The 21,801-nt window shown below is 37.9% G+C and overlaps 1 protein-coding gene across 4 annotated transcripts in view; it reads left to right on the top strand.

Moving 5' to 3' along the window:
• Positions 1-21,801, top strand: part of DYNC2H1 (dynein cytoplasmic 2 heavy chain 1) — a 493,166-nt gene that overhangs the window by 110,694 nt on the left and 360,671 nt on the right. For all 4 annotated transcript variants that reach the window (XM_069554796.1, XM_069554794.1, XM_069554793.1 and 1 more), the window contains exons 48-54: positions 2,417-2,547; positions 5,454-5,702; positions 6,168-6,276; positions 9,161-9,274; positions 12,964-13,106; positions 19,127-19,211; positions 20,432-20,586. In XM_069554796.1, the coding sequence (XP_069410897.1) occupies positions 2,417-2,547; positions 5,454-5,702; positions 6,168-6,276; positions 9,161-9,274; positions 12,964-13,106; positions 19,127-19,211; positions 20,432-20,586 (986 nt within the window). The remainder of the gene's footprint in view (positions 1-2,416; positions 2,548-5,453; positions 5,703-6,167; positions 6,277-9,160; positions 9,275-12,963; positions 13,107-19,126; positions 19,212-20,431; positions 20,587-21,801) is intronic.

The following is a 21,801-nucleotide window of genomic DNA, read 5'->3' as shown; positions in this document are numbered from 1 at the left end:
CAGCTCCTGGTCTTGTTTTTGTTGACTGTATAGAGCTTTTCCATCTTTGGCTGCAAAGAATATAATCAATCTGATTTCGGTGTTGACCATCTGGTGATGTCCATGTGTAGAGTCTTCTCTTGTGTTGTTGAAAGAGGGTGTTTGCTATGACCAGTGCATTTTCTTGGCAAAACTCTATTAGTCTTTGCCCTGCTTCATTCCGTATTCCAAGGCCAAATTTGCCTGTTACTCCAGGTCTTTCTTGACTTCCTACTTTTGCATTCCAGTCCCCTATTATGAAAAGGACATCTTTTTTTGGGTGTTAGTTCTAAAAGGTCTTAAAGGTCTTCGTAGAACCATTCAACTTCAGCTTCTTCAGCATTACTGGTTGGGGCATAGACTTGGATTACTGTGATATTGAATGGTTTGCCTTGGAAAGGAACAGAGATCATTCTGTCATTTTGAGATTGCTGTAGCTTAGTGTCTTAAAATTCAATTGACTGTTCCCTTATTTATTCTTCCTTTCTCAGAATTGTTCTAGGTATTTCAGTTCCCTTGCCTTTCCATATAAATTTTAGAATAATCTTGTCTTTATATACAGTGTTGTGGATTATGGTAAGAATTGTATTAGTTCTGTATATTGTTTTCAGGAAATACTGATCTCTTTATTATGTTGATTTTTCTAATCCATGGGCATAATATATTTATTCATTTATTTACTCTTTGCTTTCTTTCGTTAGTGTTGTATAACTTTTAGCATATGTCCTGTAACATATTTGTTAGATTAACACCTAAGATTTTAATTTTTTTTGAGCAGATTGCAGAAAACGAAGTTTTATCATGAACTTCCCTTGTAGCTCACTCAGTAAAGAATCTGCCTGCAATTCGGGAGACCCAGGTTTGATACCTGTGTCAGGAAGATCCCCTGGAGAAGGAAATGGCAACCCACTCCAGTATTCCTGCCTGAAGAATCTGATAGACAGAGGAGCCTGGCAGGCTACGGTCCATGGGGTCACAAGAGTTGGATGTGACTTAGCGACTAAGCTGTACACAAGCTGTATCTTAAAGAATGACTCTATTAAGTGAAGAAGAGAGGAAAGGCATTCTAGACAAAGGAAAAAGAATATGCAAAGAATCAAACGTTTGAGAAAACCAGAGTATGTCGTAGGATACAGAGGAAGATAAGAGATTCAAGCAGTCGGTGAAGCCAAATTTTAGCCAGATTGCCTTGATGAGGATAATTTTTTAAGGCAGTGGCACTGCCAGATTTTGTTTGTGTGTTGTTGCGCTAGTAGCAGTGAGGATACATTTGATGGGGCAGAGGCTTGTAGCAGGGAAACGAGTTAGGAGCATGCTCTTAAAGTTGAGAAATGATGAGATATGAAGACAATGAGCTGTTTTTCACATGTGTTTGAATGTTTTTGAAGTGTCTTTTGGGAGTCTACATAAAGTTTACCCTTTCTATGAGGGGAGAAATTCGATTTGTCTTATTCATTACTTATTTCTAACAAAGTACAGTGTTTAAATACAGATCTGTGATAGATATGTGTTTAATGAATGAATCTGCAAGTTATATGTCTGTTAAGCAATTGGATATATGGGACTAGACTAGAGCTGGGAGGCCTGCCTATAGATCATGAATCAGATTTTGGTATATATTTAGATAGTTGATAATTTAATATACAGAATAAGATTAAATTCTAAGGGAGTATTTGTTATAAAATTAAAGCACAACAGGGTGACTTTAGATCCCAATGAAACTAAAAAATATGAGTGATAAATGGACAGCTGAAAAGGAATAGTGGTAGTGACTTGATGAGCCCAGTATAGACTCAAGGAAAAAAGGTCTGTTAAGGAGATGCACACAAGTCATGTTAGGATAATGACTATAAGGAAGATTTGGGTTGGGCACTTATGGCAGTATTGTTGTTCCCAAATAAGAGTTTAGATAGTGGTTTTGCTAAGTAGAAAATGTGAGAAATGTGATGGAGAAAGATTGAAGAATATGAGTCTAGGGAAGGGAGGTCTGTTGCTGAACGCACTATATGAGAAGAAGACTGATGGAACAGTCTCCCTGAGGAATTGGGAGGGGACGTTTCAATAATGGTGAACAGATTTTCCTTATATGGTAACAGGAATACTGCTATAGATAAATTTAAGGAAAGTTGTGGTGTTTTTTTTTTCTAATTACAATTTGATTAATTTTTCTTTCATTTTAAAAGATAGGGCTCTTGATATTATTTATAAATCTGTGTTCTTTTTCAAGAATAATTTTGAGATTGTTTTATTTATTTGCCATTTCAAAGTAATCTTTGCCTTTTGGGGGATATTCTTATTTGGACTAATAAAGTTAAAAATGGTTTAGTATGAAATATATTTATTGATACTCCCATTAGAAATAACACATATGAAGAAAAAATATCTTTCATTTGTACAGATAATTTCTACGTTACGTGGGGAGCCCAACATAATTCAGGAACAAGGTCAGTCCCAGGACAACCTTTGCCTCCCCATGGAAAACCACTTGGAAAACTAAATTCTTCAGATCTTAAGGATGTTATTAAAAAGGTATGATATGAATCATGAATTTGAGTTGGGATTTGATTATGATTAAAGCCATTTTCAAAATATTTGTTGCAAGCTTTCTGAGGGCATGAAGTGAAAGATCTTAGAACAGGAGAAACTGGTTTGTGAAGAAACACAGAAGACAGCCCAGTGTGTCAGATCTAACCAGAAGCACACGTACTTACAGAGATAAGTCTAAAATTGCTAAGATACGTGCTGGGAAAAGGTATCTGAGGTTGGAACTATTAAAAAGACTTAATATTATTTGGGAAATACCACTGTTAATATGCTAGTAGCAGTTAATGTACTATTGACTGCTCACCCTAGAGCAGTGGTCTTAGCCTTTAGTGAACATTAGAATCACTTTGAGTACTAGAAAATATTGATGACTGGATCCCATCGTGGGAAGTCTGATTCAGTAGGTGCTAATCTGAACTTAAAAAAGTCAGAAAAGAATCCAAATTTTTGATGGGCTCCTAAATGATATTGATGTTGCTGTTTCACTGAAACTTTTAACAGCGCTGTCCTACAGAGTGGTTTTTTTTTGATATTAATTGTAATAAGAAGCAACCGTATTGCATATGATTGCTTCAAAGATTAATATTTGTATGGAAGTTAGTACGGATTTTATACCAAGAAAAGCTTTTCATGGTCTGGTAAACTGATTTATTTGACTGGAATGGGTATTGCAGTTTGGGAATATGCAGATGTTGTTAAATGTGCGAAAGTTGTCCTCTCTCTCTCCCTTCCCTCTATCAGTGGCTCCTGGCAGGGCATACTACCTCTTTATAGGCTTTTGATTCATATCCAAGCAGTACATAAAAATGAGGGTTCACAAAATATTTTCACTTAGGCACTGTGTTTTGAGAGTTTGGAAATTGTCTTATACTCTGTGCACACTGACTTCATGGCTTTTGTTCTGTTGTTTAGTCGCTCACTCGTGTCCAACTCTTTGCATCCCCATGGACCGCAGCACGCCAGGCTGTGCTTCACCATCTTCTGGAGCTTACTCAAACTCGTGTCCACTGAGTCAGTGATACCATCCAACCATCTCATCCTCTATTGTCCCCTTTTCCTCCTGCCTTCGATCAGCATCAGGGTCTTTTCTAATAAGTCAGCTCTTCACATTAGGTGATGAAAGTGTTGGAGTTTCAGCTTCAGCATCAGTCCTTCCAGTGAACACCCAGGACTGATCTCCTTTAGGATGGACTGGTTGGATCTCCTTGCAGTGGGACTCTCAAGAATCTTCTCCAATACCACAATTGAAAAGTATCAATTCCTCGGGCTCAGCTTTCTTTATTGCCCGACTCACACATCCGTATGTGACTACTGGAAAACCCATAGCTTTGGCTGCATGGGTCTTTGTTGGCAAAGTAATGTCTTTGCTTTTTAATATGCTGTTTGGGTTTGTCATAGCTTTTCTTCCAAGGAGCAAGTGTCTTTTAATTTCATGGCTACAGTCACCATCTGTAGTGAATTTGGAGCCCAAGAAAATAGTCTCTCACTGTTTCCATTGTTTCCCCATCTATTTGCAATGAAATGATGGGACCAGATGCCATGATCTTAGCTTTTTAAAGGTTGAATTTTAAGCCAACTTTGTCACTCTCCTCTTTCACCTCCATCAAGAGGCTCTTCCTCTTCACTTTCTGCCGTTAGGGTGGTATCATCTTCATATCTGAGGTAATTGATATTTCTCCCAGCAATCTTGATTCCAGCTTGTGCTTCATCCAGCCCTGCATTTCACATGATGTACTCTGCATACAAGCTTAATAAGCACGGTGACAATATACAGCCTTGATGTATTCCTTTCGCAATTTGGAACCAGTCTGTTGTTCCATGTCCAGTTCTAACTGTTGCCTCTTGACCTGCATACAGGTTTCTTAGGAGGCAGGTGAGGAGGTCTGGTATTACCAACGTCTTGAAGAAATTTCTAGTTTGTTGTGATCCACACAGTCAAAGGCTATAGTGTATTCAATGAAGCAGAAGTAGTTGTTTTTCTGGAACTCCCTTGCTTTTTCTATGATCCAGTGGATGTTGGCAGTTTGATCACTGGTTGCTCTGCATTTTCTACATTCATCTTGAACATATTTAAGTTCTCAGTTCATGTACTGGTGAAGCCTGGCTTGGAGAATTTGAGCATTACTTTATTAGCGTGTGAGATGAGTACAATTGTGCGGTAGCTTGAGCATTCTTTGGCATTTCCTTTCTTTGGGATTGGAATGAAAACTGACCTTTTCCATTCCTGTGGCCACTGCTGAGTTTTCCAAATTTGCTGGCATGTTGAGTGCAACATTTTTACAGCATCATCTTTTAGTATTTGACATAGCTCAACTGGAATTCCATCACCTCCACTAGCTTTGTTCGTAGTGATGCTTCCTAAGGCCCACTTGACTTCACATTCCAGGACGTCTGGCTCTAGGTGAGTGATCACACCATCGTGTTTATCTGGGTCATGAAGATCTTTTTTGTATAGTTTCTTCTCTGTATTCTTGCTACCTCTTTTTAATGTCTTCTGTTTCTCTTAGGTCCATACTGTTTCTGTCCTTTATTGTGCCCATCTTTGCATGAAATATTCCCTCGGTAACAAGTGGCAAAAATTGGATAGTTTGAAGTCTTTATACAACCTGCTTATCTTACACTGCTTTTTACTAGTTATATTAAAGATATTCAAAAGTAACTGACTGTTGTGGACTCATGCACTTGTTTGACATCATGTAAATTTTTCCCTAGAAAGTGCCATGCAGCTGGATTATTGAATAGATAAGAGAGTGTGAGACAACACATATTTACTTAACCTCTTTTCTTGAGTGCACCAAAAATATAATATCTTAATCTAGATCATTAACAATTTGTTATATAATTGAGACTTACATTAATTATGTAATATTGTTTGGGGTTTTTTTTTAAAGGGCCTTATTCATTATGGACGAGATAACCAGAATTTAGATATTTTGCTTTTCCAAGAAGTCCTGGAATATATGTCTAGAATTGACAGAGTGCTGAGTGTTCCTGGAGGTTCACTTCTGCTAGCAGGACGCAGCGGTGTGGGTCGTCGGACCATCACTTCTTTAGTCAGTCACATGCATGGAGCAGTGCTGTTTTCACCGAAGATTTCCAGGGGATATGAACTGAAGCATTTCAAGAACGATCTCAAACATGTAAGTGCCTCACAGTCTTTTACTTTATTTGGTTTTAAATCCTAATTATTTATTATTCTAAAAGGCTTTAATGGCCTTTAAGTCTCTGATATACAATATAGTCTTTATTTTATTTTTATGATTGTTTTCTTCATGATTTTGCAAAATTATGTTTTTAGCTCTCAGTACCTCAGATTATGGGATGTTATATGGCTTGGTAAGATAAACAGAAAGTAGAATTTAAGACATATGTGGGTGTATTTAAAAATAATCCTCTAGCTTTTAATGTTCTAGCTATAAAACAATTAAATGTTCTCCCAGTAGTATTTGCTTATGAACTGAATTTACTTTCCAAACTATATTTTGATTACTCAATAAAGTATCAGTCAATAAAAATAACTTAGTTTACCTACAGAATGAACATTTTTACCAATATTTGCCAAAAAATATTTAGCGGTTTCCAGAATGTACTTTCTCTTTGTGCAGGTGCTGCATCTTGCCGGTATTGAAGCCCAGCAGGTAGTTTTACTTCTTGAGGATTACCAGTTTGTACATCCTACATTTCTGGAGATGATCAATAGCCTTTTGTCTTCAGGCAAGTGAATGGGTTTTATTTAAAGAAAAATAAATAATGTAAATATTATTCAAGTGAAGTTATCTTATATGAAATTATGTTTCAGAAAATATTTGGCATAGCTTCTACTAAAGTGATAGAAGGTTAAACATTAAATATGGTCAGAGCAGGATAACTGAGAAATCCTGTTTTTATGAAACCAAGAGATTGTGGAATTATATAAAAATGATGATTAAATATTGATATCGGTAAATATACTGAATAATTTGCCTTCTTATACACTTTTGGTAGGACTATTAGATAATATATATCACCTTTTAGGAAAGTTATCAACCAGTATTTATTTTAAAAATGTGCTATACCCTCTGATATAAACATTATATTAAATTATAGAAATTTAGTTTGTAGAAATAAAAGAACTGTAAAGAAATATGTAAGAAATAAGAAATATCCTAGAACCTCACTGTCCATCATTAGTGGAATAATTTAATAATTGTAATATGGCCTTAAATATGGCTATATAATAGCAGATATATTTCAGATATATTAGATCTCATATTTCTTGAATTGTGGTATACTCTTGTCTCTGGAGCCAGCTTATCTTTTTGGTGAGTCCCTGAGGAAAATACCTGCAGTTTCCTATATTTCTCCTTTCCTGCAGACTTTATGGTGGTTATTAGAGTCTGCTTGTAATGTATAATCGTTGTTAGTAGAATTAGTGTGAGATAGCTTTGTTTTGGGTCTTTCATGGTAGCTCAGTCGGTAGATAATCTGCCTGCAGTGTGGAAGACCTGGGTTCGAAGATCCCCTGAAGGAGGTTATGGCAACCCACTCCAGTATTCTTGCCTGGAATCCCCCGTGGACAGAGGAGCCTGGTAGGCTGCAGTCCATGGGGTCACAAAGAGTCAGACACAACTGAGCAACTAAGCATGGCACAGCTTTGCTTTGAACTTGGACCAAGAGTGTTTTGGTACTTAAGTATAAAATAAACTTTGTTAAATCTAGTTTCAGCTCTCTTAGTTGCTCCACTCCAGGGACTGAGGACAAATGTACATGATGCTCTTGTGCCATTGTGGTTTTATATAATACATGTTTTTAATCCTGCTACGTAGACTCTGCATGAAGTAGTCTTTTTGTTTTCAAAATTTAATAGCTTTGGTTGAAGAAATCATTTTGTTTTTAAAGTAAGGTGTCTACACTTTAGTGCCCAAATGAGAAAGACTCTAGTTAGACAAGTAGAAGATCAACTTTTGTCAAAGTGGAGGTAATGTTATAGTGAAAGTACTAGGCCTCTCTTGTAAATAACCTATTTTTTTAGGGATTCCCAGATAACTCAGTTGGTAAAGAATCTGCCTGCAATGCAGGAGACCCTGGTTTGATTCCTGGGTCAGGAAAATCCCCTGGGGAAGGGAAAGGCTACTCAGTCCAGTATTCTGGCCTGGGGAATCTCATGGATAGTACAGGGGTCACGAAGACTGAGCGACTTTCACTTTCACTTCATGTTGATTTTTAAAGTTCTTATTTCTGCATATTGCTTAAATTGTCACTAGATGGCGACTTTGTTCCTTTTGGCTGATGTAAAGTAGTAGGCCAGATATTCAGGGTTTTTGTTTTAATTTGTGAAAGCAAACATTCAGATAAGCATTAACCCAGTACTTATTATATGATAAATTGGTCTTTATTATCAACATATAACAGCAAAAATAATAAACTTAAATTTTGGTTGTTAATTTTTCTAACTTTTTTTGCAAAAATATTTATGTGAAAAATACTTTCAGAGAAAGTACTTAATCGGCCCTTTGGTCTCTTTTCTATATTTAAAATTCTTATTCTCTATAGAGTATGTAAATAGAACTAACTTTCTTTATTAAATTTAAGGATACAAGGGTGTCTTGGTACGGCTCAAATTTATAGAAAGACAGAGCATATTTACATGTATGTGCTTGTGTTTGAATATGTACACGACTGATGGCTGGGTCATGATCTGGTACCTCTGAGATAAACATAAAGAAAAGTAGTAATTTAGACTGTGTTGGACTTTTCATGAATGCAGAAAAAAACTTTTCATTTAATCTTACAGTTTCTTGTGAACTACAGATATATTGATTTAATACATATTTATTAAATAACTGAATTTATGGTGGTGAGCAAGCCCTCTATCAAGTTCTTATAGTCTTACCACCTTTATTTGATTTTCATCATTCTGTTGCATAGTAGCACCCCATGACTAGTTCTCCTGATTTCCAGTAACAAGCTCATTCATTAATTTATTCATTTATTTAACAAGTATTTATGGTTTAGATTCTTTGCCAGGAATGTCCTAAGGTTAACATTGATCATAATTAAATATTTGCCTTCTGGGAATTTAGAATCTAAGTGGGCAGGGAGAAGTAATTCATTTATTATTAAATGATGTGATAAATGCCAAACAGTGATGTTTGGATATTATATTCAAGAGAAAAGAGTACTTTCCCTAACATGTTGGTATTCAGGAAAGGCTCATGGGCGTGGCAGTTGGCAAAGTAGTGTCTTGAGGGTTAAACAGTATTTTTAGTGGAAGATTTGGGGCAGAGCAAGACTGTGGTATGATGTATTCCAGGAAGAGGGAATATTTCATTAAAGTTTTAGAACACAAAAAAGTTCACTGAGGTTAGAATACAGAGTCTTGGAAGAGGGTAGAGAAGGACTTGGAAAGGCAGGTAGATGAACGGTTAGTGGGAAGAGTTTGAATTTTTTTGAATGAAGGTTACAGGTTAGAGGTGATAGGGCTTTCTGGTTTTGGAAACAAAGATTGAATAACAGCAGATTATTTAATATAAAAATAGAAGAAGCATCGTGTATGTAAAATGTGTGTTGAATTTAGTGTAATGTAGCTAAATCTCAGAAGAAATATAATGTTCTGCAGGTGAAGTTCCTGGACTCTACACTCTTGAAGAATTAGAGCCCTTGCTCTTGCCTCTTAAAGATCAGGCTTCGCAGGATGGATTTTTTGGACCAGTCTTCAACTACTTCACATATAGTAAGTGCCATAGAACTTATTAATTTAACTGTGCTTCATGTGAAATAGTTGCCATTGAATCTACCTTATTTTCTCTTTAGATTGCAAAGGTATCTTAAATTTGGGGTCCATTTGGTAATTTATATTTTTTTCCTTTTTAAAGAACTTTAGAAAATAGCCGCTAAGTAGACTAAAGGCTAACCTATAATAAAAGCATGTTAAGTAAAATTTTAGGAAAAGGTAAGGATGAAAGTATGGTAATGTCTTTTGGGATATTTACTTTGCTGCTTTTGTTTCCATGTGGTAAACTTAGTACCTATCTTAGAGAGTTAGTGAATTATTTAGATTGTGCCAAATGGCAATTCACTCCAGTACTATTGCTTGGAAAATTCCATGGACAGAGGAGCCTCGTAGGCTACAGTCCATGGGGTCACAAAGAGTCGGATACAACTGAGCGACTTCACATTCTGTTGATGAGATGACTTTTGTTAATGAGATGACTTTTGGCCAGCATCTAGGGGTGGAGGCTGGTTGCCAGGGAAACCAACCACATGAGTCCTTCCTCTTTCCCAGGAAGCCACATCAGAAGGCAAGTGATCAGCTAAGCCCTTATTATTGAGTCCTGGTGTGCGGGAGGGGTGGCCTTCCCCCTTCCCATCCTAGACTCACATAATACAGAACATATATTCACTCCATCAGCCCAGGCCCCTCACTGCTCTCAGCTTTCTGCTCCATGTCACCTCTTCATAATCTTTTTTTTTTTAAAGAAAACTTCTAGATTTATAGAAAAGTTGCAAAGATGGTCGGGGGAGTCCCTGTGTAGCCTTCACCCAGCTTCCCCTCATGTTAGCATCCTACTGTAACAGCTACAGTACATTTGTCTGGCAGCGAAATTAACGTTGGTTCAGTGCTATTGGCTTCCCTTGTGTCTCAGCTGGTAAATAATCCGCCTGGAATGCGGGAGACCTGGGTTCCATCCCTGAGTTGGGAAGATCTCCTGGAGAAGGGAAAGGCTACCAGCTCCAGTGTTCTGGCCTGGAGAATTCCATGGATCTCTTTAAGAAAATTAGAGATACCAATGGAACATTTCATGCAAAGATGGGCTCAATAAAGGACAGAAATGGTCTGGACCTAACAGAAGAAGAAGATATTAAGAAGAGGTGGCAAGAATACATGGAAGAACTGTACAAAAAAGATCTTCACGACCCAGATAATCATGATGATGTGATCACTAATCTAGAGCCAGACATCCTGGAATGTGAAGTCAAGTGGGCCTTAGAAAGCCTCACTACGAACAAAGCTAGTGGAGGTGATGGAATTCCAGTTGAGCTATTTCAAATCCTGAAAGATGATGCTGTGAAAGTGCTGCATTCAATATGCCAGCAAACTTGGAAACCTCAGCAGTGGCCACAGGACTGGAAAAGGTCAGTTTTCATTCCAATTCCAAAGTAAATGCCAAAGAATGTTCAAACTACCGCACAATTGCACTCATCTCACACGCTAGTAAAATAATGCTCAAAATTCTCCAAGCCAGACTTCAGCAATACTCGAACCGTGAACTCCCTGATGTTCAAGCTGGTTTTAGAAAAGGCAGAGGAACCAGAGATCAAATTGCCAACATCTGCTGGATCATGGAAAAAGCAAGAGAGTTCCAGAAAAACATCTATTTCTGCTTTATTGACTATGCCATAGCCTTTGACTGTGTGGATCACAAGAAACTGTGGAAAATTCTGAAAGAGATGGGAATACCAGACCACCTAACCTGCCTCTTGAGAAATCTGTATGCAGGTCAGGAAGCAACAGTTAGAACTGGACATGGAACAACAGACTGGTTCAATATAGGAAAAGGAGGACGTCAAGGCTGTATATTGTCACTCTGCTTATTTAACTTCTATGCAGAGTACATCATGAGAAATGCTGGATTGGAAGGAACACAAGCTGGAATCAAGATTGCTGGGAGAAATATCAATAACCTCAGATATGCAGATGACACCACCCTTATGGCAGAAAGTGAAGAGGAACTAAAAAGCCTCTTGATGAAAGTGAAAGAGGAGAGTGAAGAAGTTGGCTTAAAGTTCAACATTCAGAAAATGAAGATCATGGCATCTGGTCCCATCACTTCATGGGAAATAGATGGGGAAATAATAGAAACAGTGTCAGACTTTATTTTTTGGGGGGTTCCAAAATCACTGCAGATGGTGACTGCAGCCATGAAATTAAAAGACGCTTACTCCTTGGAAGAAAGTTATGACCAACCTAGATAGTATATTCAAAAGCAGAGACATTACTTTGCCAACTAAGGTCCTTCTAGTCAAGGCTTTAGTTTTCCCAGTGGTCATATATGGATGTGAGAGTTGGACTGTGAAGAAGGCTGAGCGCTGAAGAATTGATGCTTTTGAACTGTGGTGTTGGAGAAGACTCTTGAGGGTCCCTTGGAATGCAAGGAGATCCAACCAGTCCTTTCTGAAGGAGATCAGCCCTGGGATTTCTTTGGAAGGAATGATGTTAAAGCTGAAGCTCCAGTACTTTGGCCACCTCATGCGAAGTGTTGACTCCTTGGAAAAGACTGATGCTGGGAGAGATTGGGGCAGGAGGAGAAGGGGACAACCCAGGATGAGATGGCTGGATGACATCGTGGACTCGATGGACGTGAATCTGAGTGAATTCCAGGAGTTGGTGGTGGACAGCGAGGCCTGTCGTGCTCGATTCATGGGGTCGCAAAGAGTCATACACGACTGAGCGACTGAACTGGACTGAACTGTATAGTCCATGAGGTTGTAAGGAGTTGGACACGACTGAGTGACTTTCACTTCACTTCACATTCTGTAGTTTGTTTGAAACTAAAGAAACATATTATTATAGAAGCAGTTTCGTGGACACAGTGGATATCTAAAATTGATAAGCAAAAAATAAGGCAATAGTGATACCACCCAGGCACTGCTATTACAGTGATCATCTTTATTTTTCTGCAAGAACGTTTATTATTGATGGAACAAAGAAAGTTGTTAAAGAGCTACCTTCCCTTCTCTCTGTTTTAAGTTTAGAGGGGATTTCTACCACACCTTGAAGAAAGAGATCATCTCAATGCTATTTTAAAACTACTTCAGAACATAGAAAATAAAGGAGAGTTTCTAAATTCATTTTTATGAAGGGAAAATGATACTGACATTGAAACAAGGAAAAATATTTCTCCTAAAACAATCCAGGGATCAGTTTTGCTTCTGAACATTGAAACAAAAATCCTAAAAAGAAAAATATTACTTAATAGAATCTGGTATGACATGTGAAAAGTAACAGCAGTAGCGTATCTTTTTGGGACATTTTATCTCAGCTTGCACAAACAGCACATCATGTGCATTGCAGGCATGTTCGTCCATTCCGTTGTGTTCGACTTTGTGACCCTTTGGACTATAGCCCTCTGCGCTTTTCTGTCCATGGGGTTTTTCAGGTGAGAATAGTGGAATGGGTTGCTGTTTCCTTCTCTAGGGTATCTTCCCAAGAGGTGGATCAAACATGCATCTCTTGTTTCCTGCATTGCAGGCAGATTTTTCACTTAGAGTATAATTCTGTTACATAGATTGCTCTTTTGTTAAAGAGCTTCTGCCATCCAATTTCAGAAAATTTTAATTTCATAAAACCGGACCATATATGGATTTCTTCAAATATTGTTATTGTAATATTCCATGACTATATTTATCTTATTTTTTTAGGAGTGCAACAAAACTTGCATATTGTTTTGATAATGGATTCCTCAAATTTAAACTTCATAATAAACTGTGAGAGCAATCCTGCTTTGCATAAGAAGTGCCAGGTGTTGTGGATGGAGGCTTGGTCAGATAGCAGTATGAAGAAAGTAAGTTTAATGTTTAAATATGGAAATAAAAAATAAGCACCTTTTGTTTTTAAGACACCAAGGACTTCCCTGGTGGCTTAGATGGTAAAGCGTCTGCTACAATGCGGGAGACCTGGGTTCAGTCCCTGGGTTGGGAAGATCTCTGGAGAAGGGAATGGCAACCCACTCCAGTATTCTTGCCTGGAAAATCCCATGGATGGAGGAGCCTGGTAGGCTATAGTCCATGGGGTCACAAAGAGTCAGACACGGTTGAGCGACTTCAGTTTCACTTTCTTTTTAAGGTTACTAATTGTCACAACTTCCCCTTGGTGTTTATTATAATCCTTAATTGTGGCACTGAGCATCTCTCATATATCTGAAAATAAATGTCTTTTTTTCATACTCTTATACTTGACAGATTAGTTGACTACAAAATGTTAGGTGTAAGATTATGTTCTTAATTAAGGACCACAGAGATATTTATTATATTTAAAAAATTTTATAAATTTCATTACTTAGTCTGTTATAGACTAGCTTATGATTAAAATATCACAGCAATAATTTTAGCAGTTGTTTCAATTAAAATTTAGGTGCCTTAAGAAAAAATTTTCATTGTTATGATATGTGTTTGGAAGAGTATGAATGTAAAGTGTGAACTCAAAAACTATCTCGACTGGAAGCCTTTTACATTGCTTAATTTGAATAAATAATAATTTTCAATATTGTCTCTTTGAATGATGCTCATATTTCCAATCACTGATTTATTTTTGTATAGTAGATGTGCAAACTATTGCCTATCATGATTCAGAGAAAGGAGCGCAATTTGAGATAATAGACAACATTTTACAGTTGAGATGATCCTTTAAATAGATTTCAGTAAGTAGATAGAGGAAAGTTATTCCAGTCTGAAGAGGCTACATGAACAAGAAGTATTCATTAAGAAGCAGTAATTATTAGATGCTTAATATGTGTCACTCTTTTATATACTGGGGATATAGCAGAGAAAAGAGAGACATAAGTCCCTGCGCTCATGGAGTTTACATTCTTTTGGGGGATATTTGGAGGGAAAGCTTTCTACAGGAAGAATCTGAAATGAGAGCAGGCCTGGTGATTTGAGGGCCAGTTCATTTGTAACAGAGTGATCAAGGTGGAGAGTAGTTGCAGATGAGGTTGGGGGATTAAGAGAACAGTTAGGGTGGGGCTTTGGATGCTATTATAAGGATTTCAACTTTTCTGGAAACCAGTAAGGGACTCCTTGGAGGCGTGTGAGCAAAACTGTTCTGATGTTTTATGGGATTACACTGGCTTCTGTTTGAAAATAGACCGTAGAAGACCAGGAGGAAGCAGTTATAAAGCTATTGCAGTAATCTTGGTGAAAGACAAGGATGACTTGCTCTCAGGGTATAGTGGTAGAGGTGGTGAGAACTGGTAGATACTGGTATGTTTTGCAGTAGAAATGATAGGGTTTGCTGACAGATTGTAATAAGTTATTAGGGGAAGTGAGGAGTTGATGATACCTGCCAGTCTGTTGGCTTGAGCTCCTGGAAAGACTGGAATACCTGTCAGTTGAAGGGAGACTATGAGAGGAAGATTTTGAGAAGAGAAGATGAAGCTTTCAGCTTTAGATCTATTAAATAAGAGGTGTGTCGGACATCCGAATTGGAAGATTGAAAAGTTCAGGGGAAAAGGTCAGGCATACAGGCAAAATTATGGGAATTATCAGAGTTTAAGTGGCATTTAAAGCTTTGAGAACAAATACTACTGAAGGAGTGAATGTTGGCAGAAAGGGAAGAGATCCAAAGGCTGACCCCTGGGGCACTTTCGGCATTAAAAGGCTGAGATGAACAGGAACCAGCAAAGGATACTGAGAAGGAACCGCTAGGGAAATAGGAAACAGGAGTTGTGAGTACAAGTGAAGCCTGGAAACCAAGTGAAAATAGCATTCTGAAGGAGCAAGGAAGGATGAGCTGTGACACATGGAAGCCCATGAAGGCTGGAAACGGAGCATTGGGTTTAGCAACTTGTGTCCCTTAGTGACTTTAATGAAGCAGTTTCAGTTAGTAGTGGAAAAAAATACTGTATTGAAATGTGTTTTGGGAAGAATGAGAAGAGTGGAGAGTGAATATAGTCACCTCTTTTGAAGAATTTTGTTATAAAGTGGAAGATAAAATGGATCAGTAACTGCAGGAAGTGGGAATAAAATAGTTCTTTTCTTTAAAAAAATTTTTAAGATGGGCTAAACTGGAGCATGCTCATATGCCATTGGGAATGCAAGAAAGGAAACAAAACATGTATTTTATATGAAAGGGGCGAATTGGTAGAGCAATGTCCTTGGGTCTAGACACCATATGGGTCTACTACACACATGGAAGGATTGAGGACAAGCCTTTGCTTGGGCTTCCCTGTGGCTCAGCTGGTAAAGAATTTGCCTGCAATGCAGGAGACCTGGGTTTGATCCCTGGGTTGGGAAGATCTCCTGGAGAAGGGAAAGGCTACCTACTCCAGTATTCTGGCCTGGAGAATTCCACGGACTGTATAGTCCATTGGGTTGCGAAGAGTTGGACACAACGGAGCGACTCTCACTTCACTTTGCTTGGAGAACGGAAGTGTCATCTGTAGCAACAGGAAAGGAAGCAGAGTACAGGGATCTGGGTCCATGCAGGTGGGCAGGAGTAGCATTGGGAAGTTTTAGACACTTCTGGTTGTTTCTGTTTTCCAAGTGAAATCAGAACTAAGATTAATCACTTGAGAGAAAAGTTGAGGAAAGAGATTTTGGAATCTTGAAGAGATGTAAGAGGATGTGCAAAATAGTTTTGGAAGAAGGAAGGAGTGAAAGGCTTAGGAGAGTGGAGTATGACAGTAATAGCTAGATAGCATTACGGGTTCACATGAGGCTAGTGATGGTAAAGTTCAGCTGAGGCCATTCAGTATAGTTGTGTGCTTTTTCTCCAGTCACATGTGCACTCAGGGTTACAGACCTGCAATAGTGGTGACTTGCATTTAAGCAAGATTGGGGCTTTGCTTTGCTGCTTGAGTGTGTGCCAAAGAATGTTCAAACTACCACACAATTGCACTCATCTCACATGCTAGCAAAGAAATGCTCAAAATTCTCCAGGTGAGGCTTCAACAGTACGTGAACCGTGAACTTCCAGATGTACCAGCTGGATTTAGAAAAGGCAGAGGAACCAGAGATCAAATTGCCAACATCTGCTGTATCATCAAAAAAGCAGGAGAGTTCCAGAAAAACATCTACTTCTTTTTACTGATTACGCCAAAGCCTTTGACTGTGTAGATCACAACAAGCTGTGGAAAATTCTTCAAGAGATGGGATTACTAGACCACCTGACTTCCCTCCTGAGAAATCTGTATGCAAGTCAGGAAGCAAAAGTTACAACCGGACATGGAACAACAGACTGGTTCCAAATAGGGAAAGGAGTACATCAAGGCGGTATACTGTCACCCTGCTTATTTAACTTATATGCAGAGTACATTATGCAAAATACCAGGCTGGATGAAGCACAAGCTGGAATCAAGATTGCTGGGAGAAATATTAATGACCTCAAATATGCAGATGGCACCACCCTGATGGCAGAAAGTGAAGAGGAACTAAAGAGCCTCTTGATGAAAGTGAACTGCTACTGCTGCTACTGCTAAGTTGCTTCAGTCATGTCTGACTCTGTGCGACCCCATAGACAGCAGCCTACCAGGCTCCCCCGTCCCTGGGATTCTCCAGGCAAGAACACTAGGGTGGGTTGCCATTTCCTTCTCCAATGCATGAAAGTGAAAAGTGAAAGTGAAGTCGCTCAGTTGTCTCCGACTTTGTGACCCCATGGACTGCAGCCTACCAGGCTCCTCCATCCATGGGATTTTCCGGGCAAGAGTACTGGAGTGGGTTGCCATTGCCTTCTCTGGATGAAGGTGAAAGGAGAGTGAAAAACCTGGCTTAAAACTCAACATTCGAAAAGCTAAGTTCATGGCAAATAGTTGGGGAAACAATGGAAACCGTGAGAGACTTTATTTTTTGGGCTTCAAAATCACTGCAGGTGGTGACTCTAGCCATGAAATTAAAAGACACTTGCTCTTTGGAAGAAAACCCATGACCAACCTAGACAGCATATTAAAAAGCCATTACTTTGCCAACAAAGGCCTGTCTAGTCAAAGCTATGATTTTTCCAGTAGTCATGTGCCGGGGTCCACCCCCGGTGGATCCAGGGTAGCTTGAAGAGGGGACAGCGTCGGCGTCCTAGGAAAGAACTATTTAATTAGAAATATAAAGAGAGATTAGGAAAGAATAGTGTAGTAGGAAAATAAGTGGAGAAAAGAGGCTGAATAACTTGGTTTACGTGGAAAACCAATAAAACTCCAAGACAAGGAGTTTGCACCACCTATGTAGGCCCCAGGTGCCTTCCCGTTCTCCCGAAGGAGAGGAGACACAAAGGCCTCCCTGGTGAGATCTTAGAAGCCCCGGCAAAATTAGTAGGCTTGGCGAGCCTCCACGCTCCAGATGGGAATTCAGCCAGAAAAGAAGAGAACGAGCAAAGACCACACGGGGGAAACGAGTCTTTCTAGGAACTGGTCCATTTCTTTATTTTCCAGGTCCACTTTTATACTTTCAGTTTTACATAGAGATAAATGTAAGAAACAGAGTAAGTAGGGTCAGCTGCTCCGACCCTTATCTAAAGACAGTGTTCTCAGCATATCTTTGTTCTTAGAAAGGTCTTACATTTGTTTTACAATATCTTCTAGTCTGGAGACCGATTAACATTTTATGGCCTCACCTTTCTTTCTATTGATAAAGGTTAATTGATCAGAAAACTTGTTTCCCCTTAAGATCTATTTAGTCTAAGATAGTGATAAAGTTACATTTTTACATAGCAAGGACACAGTGATTTATAACAAAGAAAGAGGAGTACAGTGATCTATAACAAAAGAGAAAATTCATTAACTCAAAAGTCTAGTATTGCTAACATAAAAATTACTATATTTCTTTTTCTACATTCCAATTACATTGATTAACATACAAAAGGAATGAGCTGGTTAGACAGGAATGTAATGGTAAATGAGGGGGATGTTTACAAGTGAGATTATGAAATGATTGCAGTTATTGTTAATGACAAGGTATTAGGATGTGACCATTTGACATGGTAGGGGAGAGTGGCTGGGAAAAAGGTGATAGATAACAGAAGGAGAAGAATTCAAGGAATTGAGAGGTCAAGATATTAGTAAGAATGAATAGTGTTAATATACTCATTCAATTCCAAAGTGCTGTTTAGATCTCCTGGGAGGTAGAGTGGAAGCAAAGTGGAATGTGGTTGAAAACAGGCAAGAAAACTTTCCTAACGTGGGATATTATTTAGGGATAGATTCTTTCCCACCTTTATTGAGGTGTAATTGACACATAAAAATTGTATGTGTTTAAGGTGTACATCATGTTGTTTTTATTTTATGTTGTGAAATGATTAGCACAATCAAGCTATCCTTAAAATACTCTGTCCTAAGGGATAATGGCAAAAACGTTGCTATGACTAGACAATAGTTTTTAGCATTATCAATTATGTTGATATCAATTATGAAGTTACTTTTATTTATTTTTCCTTATTTCTCGTTTAAGAAATCTAAGAATCCTTCCTGTTCCTTTATGTCATGAAGGCATTTTATTAGTTTGAAACCAAATAAAACATTTGATTTTATTACTTTGTGATTTTTAAATGGTTATCTGTGATTATTTTCTAATTCAGTCAAATTGTTAGTTTCTTCATTTCATAAATCTAATCATTTTTCAAGTGAGATATTGAAGCTTTTCCTGTGTGCTATTAATTTCCAGTCAATGGTTGATGTATGTGTCAAAGCATCAGCTAGGAAATGTTTTCCGAAGACTGATATACTGTTTTTTTTCCTTAGTCTGGAAGGAATCCTAGAAGAAAAGTCCAACTGATACTTTTTATGTGTTACGTTAAGTGTTTTTTTACATCTGATACTGGATTTACTTAAACATTTTTCATACTGAATTGAAGTTTAAAGAAATGCTCTTCCTGTTTTAGATACCTGAAATGTTGCTCAGTGAAATGGGTGGTGAAGAAAGATATAGTGACAAAAAAAGAAAAGAAGAAAAGAAAAAGAAATCAGGTAGTATTTTAATGAAATTGATTTTACCAGGCTTTTATTGATGAAATAATTGCCGTTTTCTAATGTCATAAGGTAAGCAGGGTCAGTAATGAAGAGCCTTCCATGTCATGTTACGGAAGGAATTTTGATTCTGACTTCTTAGTGATTTGGGATAATTGACAGGTTTTTGTTAGAGATGTAACGAGAGTCTTGTTTTAGAAAGAAAAGTCTCTGCATCCACCTGTTTTTTCAGATATTAGAAATAGATTGGTATACAGAGAAACAGGGGTTCTATAGACCAGTATATGGGTTGCCATTTCCTTCTCCAGTGTAGAAGGCTATTGCCTTCTAATCCAAGAGGAAGGAATGGACTTGGGTGGTATCAGGAGGTAATCTAAAGAGGATTTGGTTATATAATGGCTGCTGTATGCAAGGAAGAAGAAGGATGCAAGAATATTTCTCAGGGTTCTGCTTGGAAAAATTTATTAGAAGTTGATTTTGTTCACTGGGGTAGAGAATACAAAGGGGAATAGGTTGAGACAACAAGAGAGAGAGAATGTATTTGGTCATGTATATGTTGGCTTCCCAGGTGGCTCAAGTAATAAAGAATCTGCCAGCCGGTGTAGGTGATGTGGTTTGATCCCTCGGTCAGGAAGATCCCCTGGAGAGAAAATGGCAACCCACTCCAATATTCTTACCTGGAAAGTTCCATGGACAGAGGAGCCTGGCGGGCTACTACTGTGCATGGGTTTGCAAAGAGTGGAACATGACTGAGCACACATGTGTATATTGAAGCCAACGAGAGCTTGTTCTTAATTTTTTGACTTTTGAAGCCCTGTTTCTTCCCATGTACATAGGAGGGAATAGGTGTTATTTGGTTTGGTGTATCTTTTCCACTCATACAGCTTTTAGTAAGCTTACTTTTAGACTACCTGTTACGTAGTCCCAATTAATTGACATGGGAAACTGTAGATTTATCTTTCTTGCAGCAATAAAACTTGTTAGGGCAAATACAGGGAAAGGTATATACATACAGTTGAAGTGTAGAGACCACTGGAAAAAATAATGCAAATTAATAAGGAAAATGGAAGCTATGCATGGATACCTAGGAATACCTGTTCACCTTTAAGCAAATATATTATCTCATAATTTCTTTGCGTAGAAAAAGATATAGTTAAATTTATTTTCTGTAATTCTTAATGGACCATACTTACATTGTCATCTTTTTTTCCTCTTTCTAGTTGATCCTGATTTTCTAAAATCTTTTTTATTAATCCATGAGTCTTGTAAAGCATATGGTGCTACACCAAGCCGATATATGACCTTTTTACGTGTATATTCTGCCATTAGTAGCAGCAAGAAAGAGGAATTATTAAAAAGACAAAGTCATTTGCAGGTACATTATTGGTGATCTAAAATTATTTTATTTATGTGTAAGGGACAAGGATTATATAAATCACATGCCATAAATATTGTACTGTATTAAGTTTCCTGGAAAACTGTCTCACCTATCTATATTGCCCATTAGCTTATAGTAATGGTTTTGTATTTTTTTTGGTTGAATAATTATTTCTTTACTTCACTATGCATGTTATTTGTGTGCTTTTGATAGCTGATTGTGCTGGTTTTAAATGTCTTTTTTACATGAACTTATTTTAGAAATCAAAAGTGCCTATTATTAATTAAAACATAATATATGATATTATGTTTTATAGTAGACTATATTTATAATTATATTTTATAAACATTCTTAAAAGTATATTTTATTATATTTATTTCATTATTATGTATAATTTATTATATTCTGATTTATGTCACTTAGTACATTTGGAACTCTTTGTATTTCTGTAATTGTAGAGCTTCAGCTTAAGTGTGCTGTTAGAATGCTAACCTCAGATTCTGTCAGAGAGCATTCTGTCTCCAGAGTTCTTGCTTCTCTTTGTAAGGGTAGGAAACCAGGAGCATTAATTGACAGAGTTATCTTTATCCTTCTTTCTACTGATTTATTTTCATTTATATTAAGCCACTAACTGCACATGCTTTGAAAAGTTAATTTCCTGATTTAGTTCTCTATTGTATTTGAGGTAAATTTACTGAGTTATAGCTTTATTGGGTCAATGTCTTGTGTACGTTAGATGAAATGCTAATGTAAAGAACCAGCATGATGCCTGTCCTCTGTACTGGGTGCTCAATAAATACTGTTTGAAGTGAAGTGAAGTGAAGTTGCTCAGTCGTGTCCGACTCTGCGACCCCATGGAGTGTAGCCTACCAGGCTCCTTGGTCCAAGGGATTTTCCATGCAAGAGTACTGGAGTGGGTTGCCATTTCCTTCTCCAGGGGATCTTCCCGACCCAGGGATCAAACCCAGGTCTCCCACATTGTAGGCAGAAGCTTTACCATCTGAGCCACCAAGTTTACATTCCCTTTTTTTGCCATTGCTATCTTTCTTCTGATTCGTTTTGTGGCAAAAATGCAATTGTATTGAAGAACAGAGAGAATAGTTTTCATGTTCATTCCTTGGATTATTGATGGACAGTGGAATAGAGTGTTAAAATGGCCAGACCAGGGTCACCCACCCACCCCCCGCCCAAAGAATAGCCTAAGCATTTGGA

Source organism: Ovis canadensis, chromosome 15, assembly GCF_042477335.2.
Source record: "Ovis canadensis isolate MfBH-ARS-UI-01 breed Bighorn chromosome 15, ARS-UI_OviCan_v2, whole genome shotgun sequence".
Taxonomy (NCBI): Eukaryota; Metazoa; Chordata; class Mammalia; order Artiodactyla; family Bovidae; genus Ovis; species Ovis canadensis.
The sequence above is the reverse complement of the archived record's forward strand: the minus strand, read 5'-3'. Positions and strand labels throughout refer to the sequence as shown.